At 37.5% G+C, this 21,092-nt stretch overlaps 1 protein-coding gene across 1 annotated transcript in view; it reads right to left on the bottom strand.

The window, feature by feature from the left end:
- The window catches only part of MME (membrane metalloendopeptidase), a 106,147-nt gene that overhangs the window by 37,583 nt on the left and 47,472 nt on the right, over nt 1-21,092 (bottom strand). Inside the window, exons 9-17 of the mRNA XM_052638668.1 lie at nt 13,876-14,010; nt 10,602-10,676; nt 9,611-9,712; nt 7,838-7,974; nt 7,635-7,728; nt 6,369-6,497; nt 5,527-5,625; nt 1,629-1,709; nt 254-357 (exon numbers count right to left, since the gene is read on the bottom strand). Coding sequence (XP_052494628.1) covers nt 254-357; nt 1,629-1,709; nt 5,527-5,625; nt 6,369-6,497; nt 7,635-7,728; nt 7,838-7,974; nt 9,611-9,712; nt 10,602-10,676; nt 13,876-14,010 — 956 coding nt within the window. The remainder of the gene's footprint in view (nt 1-253; nt 358-1,628; nt 1,710-5,526; nt 5,626-6,368; nt 6,498-7,634; nt 7,729-7,837; nt 7,975-9,610; nt 9,713-10,601; nt 10,677-13,875; nt 14,011-21,092) is intronic.

Raw genomic sequence — 21,092 nt, forward strand, 5'->3', positions numbered from 1 at the left:
AGTGTTCTAGGGAGCTCTGTCCACAAACAAAGTAGAAGAGACAGACAATAATATGAGAAGAAACCAAAGGTAGTCTGACACTTCAAGGAAAAAATTTATATTTTGATTAAATTCTCCTATATTCTTAGATGCTTTTAGAAATACTCAATAGAAAAAGAACATTCCACCTTTTAACGTTTATTCTAAGTCAGGTTCTTAATCCAACAAAGTCCCTCTTCTGAATGAACATATTAGAAAATTGAAATATACATACTCATCCTTGTCCACCTTTTCTCGAAGTTTCTTTAGTTGTCTATTTTGGCCAAACTTCAAGTTTTGAATTATATTCTCAAAGTATTCTTCTTCCTGGTAGCTCAACTATATTAATTTAAAAGAATTTTGAAAACAATATTAAAAACCTGTCTCCAAAGTTTTGCTAAATAGCATTAAGAGATTATCACTTAATAAAGTTAGCAGAGAGCATTAAAACTTGCCAAAGAAAAATCAAGTTCTAATTAACTCTATACAAGTCACTGCTGCTCTGGCTGAATCATTCCTTCAGTGTATTCTTTTCTAATTAATCAAACGAAACTAAGTGTCAAACAAGCTTTTCTATATTGATATCAATCCTTACATGACAGATAACAGCATTCTTATTTACTATGTTATAAGAACACTTATGCTTCTAATCCTCAAAATAATTTTATGAAGATGGGCTGTTATCACCATTTTAAAGTTGATGAAACTGAGGCAGACAAGTCACTTGTCCAAGTTCATTCGTGATGAAGTTGAGATTTGAACCCTAGGAGTCTGACTTTGAGTTGATGCTTTTAGTCAGTTAGTGTGTGGTAGAGCTGAGATCTGAACCCACGCAGTTCAGCTGTGAGGCTATGTGTTCAGCCACTAGACTCCTGCCACAAGGGCCCCGAGGACTCACATGCTACAGTGAGCTCATTTTTAAAAAAGTCAAGCTTTTCTGCAATAGAAAAAGAAATGAGGGCATGTGCCTTGCAAACTCTCTATTTAGGCTAGTAATAAACAATTAGAAATCATCATCCCCGGATCTAGGCAAGGACCACCTTGTCACCAAGGTGGCAAGTAGTCGTGGAGACTACAAGGTTAGCAATAAGCTCTTATCTGATCCTGAAAGCCATACTTCGATCAATTCTGGTTTCATCATTTACATTACACAAGGGGAATAAAACAGTTTCTCATTCTCAAATAATAGATGCTTTTTTTTTTTTCTAAACAGAGAAGACATGATCAGGTTAATCCAGTGGAGGAATAATTAGAAATTGGATAGAAATCTGAAGATTTGACTTTTCAGGCATGTATAAGAAGCCTGAGTACTGCCTGTTTATCACTTAAATATCTATGCTTTAATGCTCTTAAAAAAAAAAAAAACAAGTTTTTATTACTACTCTTAAAATGGACTATATGGAAAGCAAAATAAGAAAACCAAATATAGACCAGGCCAATGAAACAATAAGCTAACACTAAAACAGACAGTTCTGGCTTCAGCGTTAAAGGCTTAATATAATAAGAGCTCTGGTTGTATGCCCACATACGTTCTGCCCCCACCCCATAGCAAGAAACAACATTGCCCCCAGCCTCAGGCATCATCAGCGCAGAGTCTTTTTAAGACTTACCTCAAGGTACTCATTATTCAGTTTGTCGTCATTTGAAATAATGTCATCAGGATAGCCAATTCTTTCTTTAATTGCTAAGGCCTATGAAAATTATAATAGTGAATGTGAGCATGATTATGAACTTTTAAATGTAAACTTTACGATTATGCCCTTGACTGAATTGAATAACTTGATCCATACTGTTTACAAAATGAGTATTTGACCACACTTAACCAGAGATCTTTGCCATGGCTTCTTCCTGGAATTCAAAATAAAAGAGTCCTGAAATTTGGCTTCTAATACCCTATTCTCACAGTCTGAAGCTTGCCCAAGAAAATTAACACGAAAAACTGACAAGTCTTTGTTCCATAGGTATTGGAACAAAGGTATTACAAACACAGGTATTACTCTTATCAACTTTTCTCTGTAAGGCTTTTTTCTTCAATCTTACAGTCCATGGGGTCACAAGAGCCAGACCCAACTTATCGACTTAACTACTACTATGACTACTACTATAGGAGAAATAATATTTAGAACTCCCATTCTAGTAGCTTATCTTTCCACTTCACCAATGCAGCTGAGAAAACAGATGTGGGCTTACAGGTTCAGTGCTAAATATTCTTCTTGAATATTGGTTCCTGGAGTTTTGATGTTCTCTTTCGGTCTCCAGAGCTAGTGTACCCAACTTTCCACAGTTAAATGAATGATATTAGTTAAATGAGTAGAAAACAGGGTTTTCCTTGTTATACCATCTCATATTTACCACTTGCTTACTATTGTTTGTGGATATGCATGCTAAGTTGCTTCAGTTGTGACTGACTCTTTGCGACCCTATGGACTGTAGCCTTCCAGGCTCCTCTGTCCATGGGATTCTTTAGACAAGAATACTGGAGTGGGTTGCTATGCCTTCCTCTAGGGAATCTTCCCAATCCAGGGATCAAACCCGAGTCTCTTAAGTCTCCTGGATTGGCAGGCCAGTTCTTTACCACTGGCATCACATGGGCCGTCCTTAAAATTGTTTGCTTATAATTATTTCATTACCGCTTGCTTGTGGGTGCTAAGTCACTTCAGTTCAGTTCAGTTCAGTTCAGTTCAGTCGCTGTCGTGTCCGACTCTTTGTGACACAATGAATTGCAGCACGCCAGGCCTCCCTGTCCATCACCAAATCCCGGAGTTCACTCAGACTCGCATCCATCAAGTCAGTGATGCCATCCTCCCATCTCATCCTCTGTCGTCCCCTTCTTCTCCTGCCCCCAATCCCTCCCAGCATCAAAGTCTTTTCCAATGAGTCAACTCTTCACATGAGGTGGCCAAAGTACTGGAGTTTCAGCTTTAGCATCATTCCTTCCAAAGAAATCCCAGGGTTGATCTCCTTCAGAATGGACTGGTTGGATCTCCTTGCAGTTCGAGGGACTCTCAAGAGTCTTCTTCAACACCACAGTTCAAAAGCATCAATTCTTCAGCGCTCAGCCTTCTTCACAGTCCAACTCTCACATCCATACATGACTACTGGAAAAACCATAGCCTTGACTAGATGGACCTTAGTCAGCAAAGTAATGTCTCTGCTTTTGAATATATTATCTAGGTTGGTCACTTCAATTGTGCCCAATTCTAAGTGACACTATGAACCATAGCCCACCAGGCTCCTCTGTCCATGGGATTCTCCAGACAAGAATATTGGAGTGGGTTACCAAGCCCTCCTCCACGGAATCTTTCCAACCCAGGGATCGAACCTGCATCTCATGTCTCCTGCACTGGCAGGTGAGTTCTTTACCACTAGCGCCACCTGGGAAGCCCACTTGCTTACTACTTGGTATTTCTATTTTTTACTTCTCTCACTTTTTCTCAAAGATATTTGATTCAATCATACCACGTTGCTCTTAAATAATTTAACTAATTTACATTTTTCATGAGGTATTAAGCTTGCATCTCTGAGTTATTTGTTTTGCCATCAAATGGATGTGGTTTTGTTACAAATCTATTTCATGAGTCTAGGATTTCCCCCAGTGGATCAGACAGATGTGTCAGCTAATCTAACAGGCCCAGCCTATTTTCTTTCCATACTGTCAGCCCATAATAAATCACTCCCCTCTCAGTGGTATTTTATTTTCTAGAAGATGTTTCCCCAAAAGGTATTCTAAGGGATACAAAATCTACAGAAATGGGAGGTACTACATAAGAAAGGATATATTGTAAAATATTGGGGGTAAATACTGTGACCGCTTCCCAGGTGGTTCAGTAGGTAAAGAATCTGCCTTGCTGATGCAGAAGACTCAGGAGACATGGGTTCAGTCCTTGGGTTGGAAAGATCCTCTGGAGAAGGAAATGGCAACCCACTCCAGTATTCTTGCCTGGAAAATTCCATAGAGGAGCCTGGCAGGCTACAGTCCATGGGGTCGATAAGAGCTGGACATGTCTGAGCGACTGAGCATGCATGCACTATGACAGAAACGTGAAGCAGGCTCTTTCACTGAAGGACATCTTAGAGTCTACAATTAAGTAATTGCAAGTATCCAAGAGGATGAATTTGTTTGCCTATTTATTCATTCAATTTGTGTTCTAGGGTCTACAACAAACCAGGTACTTTGTAAGGGGTTAAGGATACAATGCAAAAATTTCTGCTCATGGAGAGTTTATTGTAAAGGTCAATGGTAGGCAATAAAATGAATATTAACTCTCAAGTGTGATGTATGATGCCATAAAATCATACCCTAGAGGCATGTAACCTAATCAAGGGTAGGATCAGGGAAGCCTTCCTTCAGGAAGTGTTGCCTAAACTTTTTGAGTATGGGAGTCTTTCACAAAACCACTTGTATATCCAGAGTTTTATATCACCTTGGGAAATTATTAAATCTAGAACAACTTAATTGGTTACATCAAAAAGAACCATGTTATGACAGCTAGAACATGAAAGGAGCAAATCCAGCCTGAACTTCTGAGGAGCTAGACAGAGTGCTGCAAAGATAGCTATACTGGGGTGCCAAATTCTAGATCTGAGTCATCCAGGGTTCTGTGGCCACTGAAGAAGATGATCCTTCTATGTGATCTAATCCTGAAAGAAAACTAGACTTCAGTTGGATTCTCTTATTATAAATAGATTTATGGACTCTTTCTGTGTTAATTTTAGAGAATGGTCTGGTCTTCCTGCTACTCTAACTACAGAGGAATAATCATGTTGCATGTGAATACTGCTTATAAACCACATGCAGTTTTCACTGGACGTGTTCCTTCTAGTTTTATATAGTTATCAAGACAATGGCATAGTAAATTTAAATTTGAGATTTTCTTAGAATTTCCATTTTGCTTACTCTATGCAAGATGTTAAAAATCTCAATAAAAGGTGAATAGTGGGGGTAAATAAGAATAGTTGATAAAGAGCTCCATCAGTATCTCTGTAACTGTAGGACATCTATAGAATTCAAATAACGTACTACCTCACTTTGGCTTAATAGAAACTTGGTATTATTTTCCCTAGGTTATATTAAAAAAAAATAGCACATTTACAAATTTTTAGCTAGAAATTTGCATTAAAGATTGTTGAATATTGGTAGAAGTCTTTTAAATATGTTTCATAAAAGGAGGAAAAATATGAACCACTGATAATATCTTTTAATGTTTTCTTATTCACTCAAGATTTTTCTTATTTTCTTGGTTTGTGAAGACTTGTTTTTTAAAGAAAAGGAGTTTTTTCTTTCAAAGTTTTGAGATGAACATGGAGAGTAGGAGCAAAGAGATAATAAGATGAAAATCATAGAAAAAAAGCTTCATCCATGAAAATTGTTCCTGTAAATGTTACATCTTGAAAGAGTATGTTTTTATTTTATACAATTCTTGATTACCATATTTTCCTCAAATATCTTAAAAGTTCATCTTTTCTTATGGATTTTTCTTTGGTAGTCAGCTCTGCTTTGCTCTTTACCTTTTCCTCAGCTTTCTTTTTTGTTTCAGCATCCATCCAGGTTAGGTCATCTAAAGTCTGAATAAAAACCTCCCGGATCTGGGCAATTAAATCCTCAACCTTAAACCAAAAGAACAGAGAGCAAATGTAAGCCATGAGATAATGTTTTGTAATAAATATTAAAAAAAATAGAATTATAAGCTGTGTTGATTTAATAATGTTAATAAATCTAAATTTATAAATGATCTAAACAAAGGGACAATTATATTTTTAAAGCAGCACTTCCATTATCAACACTAATGATTGAATAGATCTTAATGTATACATTAATAAAATTCTTCTTTAAAATGTATGGTTTCCATTAGCAAGAAAGAAGAACTAACACAAAATACTAGCTGTCATTAGTATTAATAGTTTAGTTAAGCATGACGTAGCATTCCAATAGATTCTTTCACCTTGCCTTTAAGTTCCTTTGTCTTCACTTCAGTAACAATAAAAAATATAGTACTTGGCTTACACTTCAAATGAACTCTGATTTACTTTCTGGTTTTTTAAGAAAAAATACTAATTCTTAGTCAATTTTGCTAATAGAAGAGACTATAAATGACTATATTATAAGAACATGTGACTAAGTATTGTGAATACACTGCTCCTGGAAAATGGACAATTGCTTTTGGGTTAAATAATATTAGGGTTAGAAACATATGCAGACCCTTGGGGGAGGGAGGATAAGATTTATTGGGAAATAATGGCAAATGGTAATTCAGAAGTTCTCAGCCAATCAGTAAAATTTTAGCAAAATCTTGGACTATTGTGACTGCCCATTGACACAAACTGATAGAGTACTGTGCTGAAAACATTACCACATGTTTACTATCTCCAGGAAATGCCGCTTCCACATAGAGCCTTCCCACGGCATTTTCCATATTCCCATTGACATAGTTTGCACAGCGTCTCCAAGCTGCTGTTTCTGATGTTGTGCCATAAAGAGCCTATGGGAGAGAGAAAGGAAATGGCGTTTGAGCAGGCGTAGACAGCCGAAGTGCAGCGAGAGCACACTTTTCATAGGACTCTACTCTTATGTCTCAAATTCTTTCAATATTCATTGCATCTCCTCACACGTCAGGATGTCCTTGCATAGGAAAAAATGCAATCCAATAGAATTATTACTTATATATGATCTGGAAATAAGGTATATTTTCAGTAGCAAGTCCTAGAAGAACTGTTGGCTACTGCAAGTTAATATCCTTCTGGACCACTTTAGGAAAAAAACTCTGCCCCACCAAATCTCAAAATAATGCTGTTGCCACTGCATAAACATAAACATGAAACAATATTCAATATATGTAACATGGGAGAGACCTGGTATACAAGAAAACACATTGCTGTTTTTCAATGCTTTTGCTGAACTTCCAGTACTTAGAACTGCATGTGTACACATTTAAGTACCAATAAAGGGATACATTTATGAAAGGAAAATTTAGCAAAACACAGCTTTTATCTTCTTTAATTTTTAAAATATCTACATTTTCTTTTAAAGGTAAAAAATTAAAAATTTCAATCAATCAGAATTATTCCCTTCCCATGACACCAACCAATACATTTGTGAGAATTTCTCCTTTTTCACATTAGGACTTTCTCACTCCTCTCACATTAGGACCAAAATGATGATTGTTTAAGTAATATGGGTACAGCCTAATAAAAGGTCTTAAGGGTATCTCCAGGTAGGTGTATTCTCAGTGGGTAGTCCACACAATGTAGTCCATCTGTGTGTATGTCTACTGTGCTGTGAGTACTAGAAAAATCAAATTAATTGAGGTAGATAGCCCTGAAATTACTTGGAACACAACACCAAACCAAGCCAGTACTCTATCATGAACTGTGCAAATAACCAAATGCCCTTCCTTCCAGGGCTATTCAATTATGGTGCCAAAGTAGACATAGGACAACAGAGCACCTGAAACCTGGCTTTCTTAGGGAACATGGCTTGAATACAGGCAAAGCAACCACATTTGGCCTTCTGCCTCTTCACAAAGTTTACCACATTCTAGCAATGGACATGGCAAGCCTTCATAACCATGGATCTCTTTATGCTTTAAGTCTTAAGAAAAGAGAGATTTTTTCTTCACCTTGCGGAAAGCATTTCTGGACTCCTTGTAGTTTCGGCTGAGGCTGCTTACAAGATCCATTATGAACCGCCAGGACATTAAATTTTGAAGATCTCTGTATAAAAAAACCCACCACCCAGCAACAGAAAAGATGAGGCTGCAAAGCTTCTAAAGAATGATATTAAATGCAAACTTTGGGGACATGGGCACGCTGACATACCTACCTGGCAGAATATTTGGCAAGAATGAGCTTAAGATTGGTTAAATATTCTGGAGCATAAACAATCACTTCTTCCTCATGTGGAATATTGATATTCACGGTTGACATGATTTCATTTGTGAAATTTGACCAGCTGAATGGCTGGAAAAAATCAGGCACAAAACATTCAGTAATTATGGACTTTTCTTCTTGGTTCCAAGAATCAGTTATGGTTACAGGATCAGACACGGTTACAGTATCAATTGTAGCACTATATAATCATCACAATGGTCAGTGTGATATTTGTTTGGACTTCTTCTTTAATTGCTTCTGTCAGTTTTTGAATAAAAATTAGTTCTATAGCATAATTATTTTAATGCAGAATTAAACCAACCATTTAAGAGCAATAACAAAGCCTCTAGGAGTCTTATGGTAGAAATCAGGCTCAATGTCATATTCTTGGTCTAGCCCATATGAGAGACAAAGAAATTTAGCTATAATGTTTTCTAGGTTTAAGCAAAATTTTAAATGGGTATAATATGCATATTCCTTAAAAGTGTATGCTAATAGACACTTCGTTTTAACACAGTAATCCATTTCAGTGGAGACTGTGTTGTTCATGAAAGTGAAAGCACTCTATTGCTCTAGCAGAGGTATAAGTAATGGTAATGATGCGACATACATGGTTTCGTGAAGATGGACAAAACGTATTTTATGCGATCAATGTCAGGTCTATATAGACATGCAGCTTTCACTCTTCAGAAGCTGGATTTGGAGTTACTGAAAGATAGAATCTTGTTTCTCTGCTATTCTTTCAGTGGGAATTGTGGTTATTCAACCTCCAATGCATATAAGGGAAGATAGCAAAAGTAAAGACTACGCAAATCTTGCTGAAATGCTACATTTCAATGCTTGAGAATGTTTAAGATTACTGATATATTAGGCTACCTAGAAGTACATAAATACATTGATCACTTAGTATGAGGTGCTATGGCTTTTCTTGATTTCCTTTTGTGGCTTGGACTATTTTCTCAAAACATTTATTAAACACATTATATTAAAAAGCTTTATGTAAGAAATTCCTGGTTTATTGCAATTAGACAATAAACAAAACAACTGCAACTGTTTATTGCAATTCCAAATAGAATTCCATCCCTGAATGTGGTAAGTTTGTAGATTTTATGAATGTTGCTTCATTATCCATTGTGTGCAACAGCTCACACACAGAATATATGCATAGCTTAGAAGAGATTATTAGATACTAGCTAAGGAATTACAACTAAGCAAAAAGATGTCAATTGACATTTATAAATGGTACCATTTATAGATTTATAGATCTTTCTGTTTCCTGTGTTCTATTTCTCCATTATTGCTTTGAACACCTCCATAGATGGCCCTGATGAGAACATGGCAAGTTCTATGAATAAATTATTCTTTTTTTTGGAGGTAAGAACTCTGGTACATATTATATGACTGTCCAAGTCCCATAGTTATATAATGACCTTTCAGAAGGATTTTCCCTTTTAATGTTTCCAAACCCTTTTTTATGATACTTCCTAATACTATTCTATAGCTGCTTTGAAAAGGCTTTTTATCTTTGAAATTCACTCTAATTAAATATAAATACAATGATTTAGAATAGTTTTTTTCAAGTCTTTTGCTAAAGTCAAATGGTTGGTATCATCTAAATTCATTTTGATGTTCAATTTATCTCAATAAACTAAAAAATCATTGACTTTTAACTGCATTTTAATATTAAGTTTGAAAATGACATAAGTACTTAAATCTTGCTACTTACCTTCCCATTGAATTCCAGTGAAAATTTATTTTGGACCTCAGCTAATGTCATTTTGTTATAAAGAAGCATTGGATCATTTCGATCTTCAGATTTAGTTGTAGCCTATGGATTTAATGTTTTATTATTATTTTAGACCAATAATTCTTTTGAAAAATATAACTATATACAAGGGGGAAAGAAATATGGCATTGGTACAACATAATTATATTTAAATTCTATTCTGTATTTGTTTCATAATTTATCTTGTCACATCAAGAAGAAAAGAGAAATTAAGAGATTTTAAGTATACTTAGTAACAATCATCGAGACTTGGTTAGTGTTAAGTATGCGGGCTTCTTTTGTGGCTCTGTCAGCAATGAATCTGCGTGCAGTGCAGGAGATTGCCTGCAATGCAAGAGACCTGGGTTTGATCCCTGGGTCAGGAAGATTCTCCTGGAGAAGGCAACAGATACCCATGCCAGTATTCTTGGCTAGGAAATCCCATGGACACAAGAGCCTGGCAGGCTACAGTCCATGGGGTCTTCAAAAATCTTTTTATATTTTTATAACAACAAACCACATCAGCAATATTTACAGCCCTCTTTCCTTCCATGGCTAATGGGCAGCTCAGTTGTGCCTGTGGCTATTTCATATAATGCTTTTCTTGAATAGTCATTTCCAATTAATCCCTCAAATACTCTGCTGCTGCAACTGCTGCTAAGTCGCTTCAGTCGTGTCCGACTCTATGCGACCCCATAGACGGCAGCCCACCAGGCTCCCCCGTCCCTAGGATTCTCCAGGCAAGAACACTGGAGTGGGCTGCCATTGCCTTCTCCCACTCTGTCTGCTACCCACCACCATTCAGTGTCCTAGTTAAAATTCAGACAGGAAAACACACATACACACACACAATGATTTCTGCCAAGAACTGAAGGCAAGTTGAGACCAAGAAAATCCCTAGTACACAGTGCAGGTAGGTGCCAAATTATCTGAGGAGAGTGCTAGCACTTACTTCTGTGACTGTCCGCTCATGTGGCCTAACGAGTTTAGTGCTATCATCAGCATCCAGTATTACTGTTTTCACTGACTGAAAAAAGAAAATTTCAATAACAACTCCCCAACTAGTGGTCGAAAGAAGTAGAAGCAATTTTAAGTGAAGAGAGACAAAAGGTAAAAATGGGAATTATTTCTCTAGTTAACAATGACTCGTGACTACAATTCACTGATTTATTTACTTCAAGAAAAATGCAAAAAGGCAAAATGGTTGTCTGAGGAGGCCTTACGAAGAGCTGAAAAAAGAAAAGTGAAAGGCAAAGGAGAAAAGGAAAGATATACCATTTGAACGCAGAGTTCCAAAGAATAGCAAAGAGAAGTAAGAAAGCCTTTCTAAGTGAACAAAGCAAAGAAATAGAGGAAATCAATAGAATGGGAAAGACTAGAGATCTCTTCAAGAAAATCAGATATCAAGGGAACATTTCATGCCAAGATGGGCACAATACAGGATAGAAACAATATGGACTTAACAGAAGCAGAAGATATTAAGAAGAGATGGCAAGAATACACAGAAGAGCTGTACCAAAAAGTCTTAATGACTCAGGTAACCACAATGGCCTGGTCACTCACTTAGAGCCAGACATCATGGAGTGTGAAGTCAAGTGGGCCTTAGGAAGCACTGCTATGAACAAAGCTAGTGGAGGTGATGGAATTCCAACTGAGCTATTTCACATCCTAAAAATTACGCCATTAAAGTGCTGTGCTCAACATGCCAGCAAATTTGGAAAACTCAGCAGCAGCCACAGGCCTGGAAAAGGTCAATTTTCATTCCAATCCCAAAGAAAGGCAATGCCAAAGAATGTTCAAACCTCACAATTGCTCTCATTTCACTTGCTACCAAAGTAAAGCTCAAAATCCTTCAAGCAAGTTATCAACAAAAGGTGAACTGAGAACTTCCAAATATACAAGCTGGATTTAGAAAAGGTAGAGGAATCAGAGATCAAATTGCCAGCATCTGTTGGACCATAGAAAAAGCAAGAGAATTCCAGAAAAAAGTCTACTTCTGCTTCATTGATTACACGAAAGCCTTTTACTGTACGAGTCACGACAAACTGTGGAAAATTCTTAAAGAGGTGGGAATACCAGACCACCTTGCCTGCCTCCTGAGAAGCTTGTATGTAGGTCAAGAAGCAACAGTTAGAACTGGATATGAAACAACCACCAGTTCAAAATTGGGCAAGGATTATGTCAAGGCTGTATATTGTTATCCTGATTATTTAACTTCTATGCTGAGTATGTCATACAAAATGCCAGGCTGGATGAAGCACAAGCTGGAATCAAGATTGCCAGGAGAAATATCAACAACCTAAGATAGCAGATGACACTACCCTAATGGCAGAAAGTAAAGAGAAACTTAAGAGCCCCTTGATCAAGGTGAAAGAGAGCGAAACAGCTGGCTTAAAACTCAACACTCAAAAAAAAAGGCATCTGGTCCCATCACTTCATGGCAAATAGATGAGGAAACAATGGAAACAGTGACAGACTTTATTTTCTGGGGCTCCAAAATCACTGCAGATGGTGACTGCAACCATGAAATTAAAAGACGCTTGTTCCCTGGAAGAAAAGCTATGACAAGCCTAGAAAGTATATGTATTAAAAAGCAGAGACATCACTTTGCTGACAAAGGTTCGTATAGTCAAAGCTATGGTTTTTCCAGTAATCATGTACGGATGTGAGAGTTGGACCATAAAGAAGGCTGAGTGCCAAAGAATTAATAGTTTCAAACTATGGTGCTGGAGAAGACTCTTGAGAGTTCCTTTGACAGCAAGGAGATCAAACCAGTTAATCCTAAAGAATCAACCCTGAATATTCACTGGAAGAACTGATGCTAAAGCTGAAACTCCAATACTTTGGCCACCTGATGCGAAGGGCTGACTCACTGAAAAAGACCCTGATGTTGTGAAAGACTGAGGGCAAGAGGAGAAGGGGGTGACAGAGGATCAGGTGGTTGGATGGCATCACTGACTCAATGGACATGAGTTTGAGCAAACCATCATTCCTGAGATAGTGAATGATAGAGAAGAAGCCTGGTATGCTATAGTCCTTTGGGTCACAAAAAGTTGGATATGACAGTAACTTGAACAACAACAACTTAAAGATTATGTTTGTAACATCTGCAGTGATATGCTGAACATTGCAGTGATACACTGAACATTGTTAAAGACACAAAGAATTTTGAAGTAAGATAACAGTAATATTACAGAGCTGAGGCTGATCAAAGCAGCACACAGTCTGATAAGGTACAAGTGGTAAAAACCCAGGGTAATAAACTATGCTTCTCTAAGAATTCTGTTTCCAACACAGAACCACATGTAACCTATCAAACTGCCATTCATCCAGCTGCAGCTCCAACCAATGTCTGGTTCTGATTCTAGACTTTTAGTTTCATGCGGCCCCAGGAAAGCTAAAATTGCCCTCCAAGATCTTTCATTTTCAAGATTCTGATGGCCGACTGCCAAGCAGATGGGGATTTAGGACTGTAGGTTGCTGATGGCAATGTCACAGCTCTGTGGATCCTAGACTGAAACTGACTATGAGATCAGTCAATAACCTGGATGCTGTTTAGATAGAGTTCACTTGCTTGAGACTGCAGATCCTATCAGAGGAATGTCAGAACAGAATGTGCCAACTCAGCCTCTAGGGGCTGACCCAGAACCAGAGGAGTTTCAGCAACAGACCCCTTTGGCTTTGCTGATAAACTCCTCCTGTTAGATCTCCCCTGAGCTAATAAGCAGCCTGACAGTCTGAACTCAGTGAATTTCACACAGCAGTGTGGCCATGTTAAGAGGCTAATACTTCTTTGCAAAGGGATAGAGACAATTTCTGTGGTCACCTTAAATTTTAAAACTTTAAAATAAAGCAAAATTGTATACATTAAAATTAAAAAAGCTTTGCTGAATAGTCATCACATGTGTCCTGAATCTCAAGGGCATCTCAACAACAGTGTGACTGTAAATAGTTAAGATCTTGACGTGATCCAGTTATAATAGGTCATTAAACAAATCTAGTTTAATATTTGTCAAAATTAGTATGTCTCCTGGATGTCTGGAACTTGGTTTACTGAAAAACTCCAGTTTCAAAGGTCCTCTTGAAGTCAATGATCCATTACTGAGCTGTACATTTTTATCACTTGGTTGAGGAGTTGTACATTTTACCCTTAAAATACAATAGAGAGGAGAAAGAAATAAAAAGCAGTTGACATTATTCATTGTATCAGAGAATATGTGTTTTACATTGGCAATTTCTTTTTCCAAATCCATAACTTTATTCATTTCCAAAGAAAGCTGGCTTTCATTTATGGGCAGTCCTCTTTCCTGACGAATCAATTTGGCCACAGAAATCATAAAATCCACATATGCCGTACAAGCCTGCAAGAAATAAATAACAGTACATTACTGAAGAACCTTCTAAATATTCATCATGGCACTTAAAATTAAAATTTATTTTCAATTCAATATTCATTTTTGGTAACAGATGAAGCACAAAATAGAAATTCGTTTCTGAATCTTAAAAGAAATGACCTGCACAGATTCTCAAACTCAGTGTGTCTTTGAATCATAACAGATTCTCAATGTACCTTTGAATTAGAACAGAATAATGAAGGATCGCTCTAAAAGTACTAAGTCATTTAAAACCATTTGGTTATGGAGATTTTATAATCTTCAACTTTTAACAGAGTTATACTGCTTTAATAATACACTCGCAAAACACTTGGTAAGCAGTAAACTAGTATTTTTTTCTTAAAAATACATTCTTTTGCCAAATTTCCTTTTATCAGGTTTTCTCTGCTCATATAAATGTTTTTTTCAACTATACATGAAGAGATGGCCACAAGCATATCACATTATCAAGACATCTTTTAATTGTCTCCTCTAGCCAAACAGTATTTTTTTAAAAAATGAGACTGTTTTCCCACGAGCTCCTCCAAGACAAATCTGTGGGCTTTAGTTAATTCCATAGCTGGTTCTTATTACTGTGAAATTTCTAATATGCCATTTTGACTATCAGCTTTCTTCCAAGAACTCAAATTTTTCCATTTTCTCTTCACACACATTTAACTGTATGAAGATAAGCTATAACCTAATTATGTTATTGACCTTTTACAGAATATATAAAAAGTTCTGACCGGCACTGAACCCAGGAAATTGAGTAACACTTTCATAAATCTCAGCCCATTGCTATTTAGTTATTATCTATCAGCAGTTTAACTAACTTAAAATTTACTCAAAATTTGAAGCCTCACATTAAAATTTACTCAAAATTTCAAGTTCCAGCATCAGTTTGGGAAGGGCTTCCCTGGTGGCTCAGTGGTAAAGAATCCACTTGCCAATGAAGGAGACTAGGGTTCAATCTCTGGGTCAGGAAGATCCCCTAGAGGAGGAAATGGCAATCCACTCTAATATTCTTGCCTGGGAAATCCCATGGATGGAAGAGCCTGATGGGCTGCAGTCCATGAGGTAGCAAAAAAATATCGGACACAACAGCAACTAGACGAATTAGGGAGGCCATACCACACGTTTGGGATCAATGGGTGGTTCTGAGCTTCAAATATATGTCCACACAGGATAAATATGAAGAAGAGCTGAAGAGTACTTAACCCTTTCACAGTTTCCAGGGGGTTTTATAACCCTACTGATTATCAGTGAAAGGGGCATCCTTCTTGTCACTTTGAACGAAAAGGCACATTTAAATTCACAGTGACTCAAGAGGATCACACAAAAAATTTGTAGGGAAATGGAAATATTTTATCAAATAAGAACCTAAGCAAAATGTAAGCTGTTATTAATTTGAAATTCAAGAGGACATCTTTAAGTAACATTTAGATACTGGTATTCCATGACCATTATTAAATGCTAAGTAAATAATTTCCTGTTTACTTAGAGAGAGAGAGAGGGCTCTCTCTTCCAAGGATACGCTGCAATTAGGAGGCTGTCTAACTAGCATCTCTATCCTGGATCTGCTGTTCAATAAAAATTTCATCTGTTTCTGTATTAAACACTTAATCACTAAGGTAACAGGGATAAAAGGATGTTTTTATGTATAGTCCTGCCAACTTCATTCTTTTCCTCTTAAAAAGTAATCAGAATTCTTGTTTCACTTTGAAGAAAACAAACATGTCTGAGTTCATACCTAATGGGACCAACTATTCCAAAGTACAAGCATGCGGTATTTTGAATTAACTGTATTTCAAATCATATAAATTCATCTGCATTCAGCAGGGAATTACTACTGACTGCAAAGAAATGGTAATTTGAATTTTCCAATATCAATCTCTAAGATTTTTTGTACACTATGGGATGCTTTTTTGTTAATGAAGTGAGAAAACAATAGCAAGAGTGCTCTTCTCCATTTCATTGACTCTGCAATGGTGTTACTCCAGTGTCTTCATCCCTAAAGATGTATTTAAAGGCTACAGAACTTGGCAAGCACAAAAACTTTGTACAATGCTTCCAACCTGCTGAACTGGTAAAGTTTCCCAGAAAGCTAGAAGTATATGATATCATGGACTTCTGGGATGCTTGAATATTAAATACAGTTAACATAGAATACACTCTTTCCTTTAATGAGCTCAATTACCTGGCAAAATTTTACAGTGTGACTGTTTAAAACCTGTTTCAGTATCTTTTTTTTTTTAACTGGAGGATAATTGCTTTACAATGTTGTATTAGTTTTTGCCAAACAACATGAATCAGCCATAAGTGTGTGTGTGTATATACATATATATATCCCTTCCCTCTTGAGCCTTCCACCCACCACCACCCCCATCCCACCCCTCTAGGCCATCACAGAGCACCAGGCTGAGCTCCCTGTGTTATACAGCAACTTCCCACTCGCTGTTTTATACATGGTAATGTATGTATTTCAATGCTACTCTCAATTTATCCCACTCTCTCCTTCTTTCACTGTGTCCACAAGTCCATTCTCAACTGCATCTCTATTCCTGCCCTATAAATAAGCCATTTTTTCTAGATTCCATATATATGCGTTAATATGGTATTTGTTTTTCTCTTTGGAGATTTCCTTCAAAAGCTAGGAATAAAACTGCCATATGACCCAGTAATCCCACAACTGGGCATAGATTCTGAGAAACCATAATTCAAAAAGACACATATATACCAAAGTGTTCATCACAACACTACCTACAATAGCCAGGACATGGAAGCAACCTAGATGTCTATTGATAGATAATTGGATAAAGAAGTTGTGGCACATTATGTACAGTGGAATATTGCATGCTCGGTTACTCAGTTTTGTCTGACTCTTTGTGACCCCCATGGACTATAGCCTGCCAGGCTTCTCTGTCTGTGGGATTTTCTAGGTAAGAACACTGGAGTGGGTTGCCATTTCCCCCTCCAGGGGATCTTCCTGACCTAGGGATCGAACCTACAACTCCTGTCTCTCCTGCAGCGGCAGGCAGATTCTTTACTACTGAGTCACCTGGGAAGCTGACAATGGAATGTTACTCAGCCGTAAAAAGGAACAAATTTGAGTCAGTTGAACTAAGATAGATGTCATAGTATCTTGATTTTATCTTCTTTGGATTCCAAATTTATCCAGTAGCTGTCAAAACCCAGGCTTACTGCTGCTGTTAAATCCTTTTTACAAGAGAGGTTTTCCTGGTAGCCCAGTGGTTAAAAATCCACCCTGCAATGCAAGGGACACTGGTTTGATCCTTGGTTCAGGAAGATCCCATATGTCACAGAATAGCTAAGCCTGTGTGCCACAACTACTGAGCCTGTGCTCAAGAGTCCTCAGACCACAACTACTGAGCCCCAGCACTGCAACTACCAAAGCCTGCAGCAGTAGAGCCTGTTCTCCACAAGAGAAGCCGCCTCACTGGGAAAACCACGCGGCAGCAAAGAGCAGGCCCTGCTCACCACAACTAGGGAAAGTCTCATACAGCCACAAAGACTCACCACAGTCCAAAAAAAAAAAAAAAAAACATTAAAAAGTCTTTTCTACAAGATATGATTCTACCTTAAAATATTAATTTTCTTCCTTGAGATACTTCTAGATATGTAAAATGCCAAATAATACCAATTATAATTTGGGGAGAAAGTAATCAACACGTATTTTAACCTTAAACAGTCTATTAGCCAGAATATCTTTTAAATCAAAAACTTAATTTTTATTTTCTGTCACTAATAGAGCAGCTAGATATTAGGACAAGGGTGAGAGGCAGCTATCTTCTTTGACAGTCATAAGATAGCCTAGTTGAAGCTTTGATACAGTGAATCCTTTACATGACCAAAAAAAAAAAAAAAACACACACACACAGAAAACCAAAAACCTAAATATCTATGTAGTCTTTCCTTTAAAAATAAAACATTATAAATCCCAATGCTTGTAGTAGCAAGTTCGAAGATTGGTTTTAAATGGTTGGGTAAAATCCACAATAGCAGTTTCGTGAGTTTTTAAGTTATACACTATTGCTGAGATATTTACCAATACCTAACACCAGGAACTGTTACTCTAATTCTTTAATTTGCAGGACCAGGCAATAATGTTTATATGTTGGCTGTGTTCAGAAATTGGACTCCTTTTGCTTAGAAAAAAAGCTGCTATTTGTTGGAGTTGCCAAAGAGCAAGAGAGCAATGTCATTCAACTATTGTCCTTCACACTTAATATCTTTGTTAATAAGTAACAGCAAGTCCCAGGGAGGAACAGAGAGCACTCTGGAAATACTGCCCAATATTTGTGCACCTTGGTATGCCAACAACCATGGACCAGAGGTTTCATTTCCCGGTTACCTCAGTCTTAGCAATTTTCTACCCTTCCCTTTCCCAGATATTATGTGGAGCATTAAGCAACTGAAAAGTCACAGAACTGTCTTATTCCTAGCCACTGATGCCAGGGGTGTTATTCAATAGTGTTACATGGGATGTTTTGTGAGGGAACACACAGGGCCCCCACCAGGAGAGATATGTTTCCTCTCAGAAGACTATGAAATTTTTTCCACTTGACAAAGCATGTCAGGGATCATGCAGCTGCCAGAACACAGAGGCTTGCTCCCCAAAGATGGATACAGACATACAGAATCACACAGCGATTCCTGGAGACAGGAAATGAGAAAGTCCCCAGATGCTAGCAGGACTCAGAAACAGGAGAAACATAGGACACAAGAGAATCCACTGTGGATAAACATGGGGATGGTCAGAGGCTTTTGTCAGGTTATTAATGAGAGCACCTGCAGATTCACATGAGAATTTATTGTGTAACTTCTAAGGTTTGTTGCTTATGTTTGGGAAGGTGCATGTACTTCTTTTTACAAACTGAGTTCAGTTGATCTAAAAAATTTCCCTTGACATATCCACTAAGTCCCAAGTTCAAAAGCTCCTTTATGTTTTGTTAAACACAGATACTTGGGTGAAACCTCCTGACTATTAGTCACCTGATGCCCAGAAAGAACAAAATGAGGTCAGCAGTTTCCCTTGCAGGATATGTTTTATCAAGTCAACCAAGCAGCAGTCAGAGCAATCCTTTTAAAAAACCAATCCAAATCACATCTAAATTATCCACTGATCCGGAACGCCAGTCATTCACCTTTTATAACACTGCCTCCATTCACCTATTTCCTTAAATTATTTTTTATCGTCTATCTCCTCTGATTAGAACATGAGAATTCTATGTGAATTAAAGACCATTTCTGCCTTGTTTCCTTGATATCCTTCCTGTCCAGAGGAGTATCTGTCACATAGTAGAAGCTCAATAAAAATATAGTTAAATTGTAAGTATACTGAGTAAATTTCCCTCACTGTGTCATCAGCCTCCTAATCGTAGTCCAAGTCCAGAGCAGTTTCTTTGAGCTTGCATTTTGGGTAAGCAGGCAAACAAAATCCTCTCTGGTTTACCCAAGTTCTAAATCCTGCTCATCTAAAGGACTGAAAATCTCAGTTTGTGCTATTTCCAGAGTAGGTACAGCTTAGAGAATTTCCCTGCAGTGTGATTTCTCTTATTCAGTACACAAGCCTTGGATCATCTCTTTTTGGCTTTTAACCATCTCAGCTGTATTCTAAGTCCTCTTTCTTCATCCCTAAAGTGTTTCCTTTTTACCTTTTTTTTTTTTTTTTAATGAACATCATTTTTTTCTAACTGCTCTAAATTTCTTCATAACTCTCACCTCTTCTTCCTACCCTGCCATGCCTCATAGCAATATACCATACAGCTTCTAATCTCAAACTCCTTTGCTACCTCCTCAGGTTTTCGTTAACTAGATGAGAGATTTTCTCACTTTTATTTTAGCCCTGAAATGCTCTATTCAGATGTTTTGTTAATGCATAAACAAGTAAAATGAATCTTTAAGAATGTATACATGAAGGTGTGGCTACACAGATCACTGTCACTGGCACATGCAAAGTGGTCCGAACATTCAGAAACCACTCTTGCGGCTTATTCTACCTTCTCAGACAAACATAGAACATAAACATAGCTACAATCCAATTAAGCTCCAATATGTTGGTCACCTAACCTGTAGATTTCCCTATGAAGGAGGACAAGATAACAATTAGCCTTGCAACACTAAGGAGGTAGAGAAAGAGAAGATTTGAAACCAATTCCATTCTCCCAAATAGAGTGTAAAAACTCTTCTGAAGTTGTGATTTTTCAAGAAAATTAAGGTTGCTATTCCTTTCGGTGAATCTTATGCAAGCACTTTCTCACACGAAGTAGCTGGTTGGTTCCATTTTAAAATTCTGTGAATGGGATGAGTATTTTTTATGGGCAATGGGTATCTCTCGTATTGTTTTCCTAGCATCGAAAAATGTATACTCTTGTACAGGATAGAGTTGTTTCAAATCTCATTACTTCTGTCCTCTGAGGTAGCAGTGTGTCATTAAGCGATGTCTTCAGATAATCAGAATACCTCTGAAATAAAGTTCTATCTCTCCAGCAAGAGACTTCCAGCATGAGTGGCTCCTTAATGAAACCATTTTGAGAGCACAATTAAATCCCAATTTTTTTAATAAATGTATTTATTTGTTCAGTGTCTACACAGATGTCTATGTGGCCTTTCGCCTAGTATTTGGCTGGAGGGACGCTGTGTTATCAGTTTTACACTATAAACTCTTGGAAAAAGACAGTGTTTGTCTAGTTTGGCACCTTGTGTCATCCACACGAGCCAGCTTAATTCACTATTTTCAATGAGAGCCGCTCTCCAGGTCTTTTTCTTTTTTTTAGAAATTTCACCATCTAGAAGTAAAACTAGTTGGGAATCAGAAGACAGGATCATGACAAGGGGAGCTACACAGAAGTTATTTCCCAACAACTTCTCACAACAGAACCCTCTGTTCTCTTTCTTCTTGGTGGAAAAGGGGTCTACTTTCCTGAGCCATTGAGATGGGTTGACAGTCAATCAAGGGATCTACTTTCCTGAGCCACTGAGATGGGTGGACAGTACCAAATAGCTATCCAGAGAGCCTGGTTCCCTGGACACAGTGCTTGGTCAAGAGA

The sequence above is a fragment of the Budorcas taxicolor genome, chromosome 1 (genome assembly GCF_023091745.1).
Source record: "Budorcas taxicolor isolate Tak-1 chromosome 1, Takin1.1, whole genome shotgun sequence".
Classification (NCBI taxonomy): domain Eukaryota; kingdom Metazoa; phylum Chordata; class Mammalia; order Artiodactyla; family Bovidae; genus Budorcas; species Budorcas taxicolor.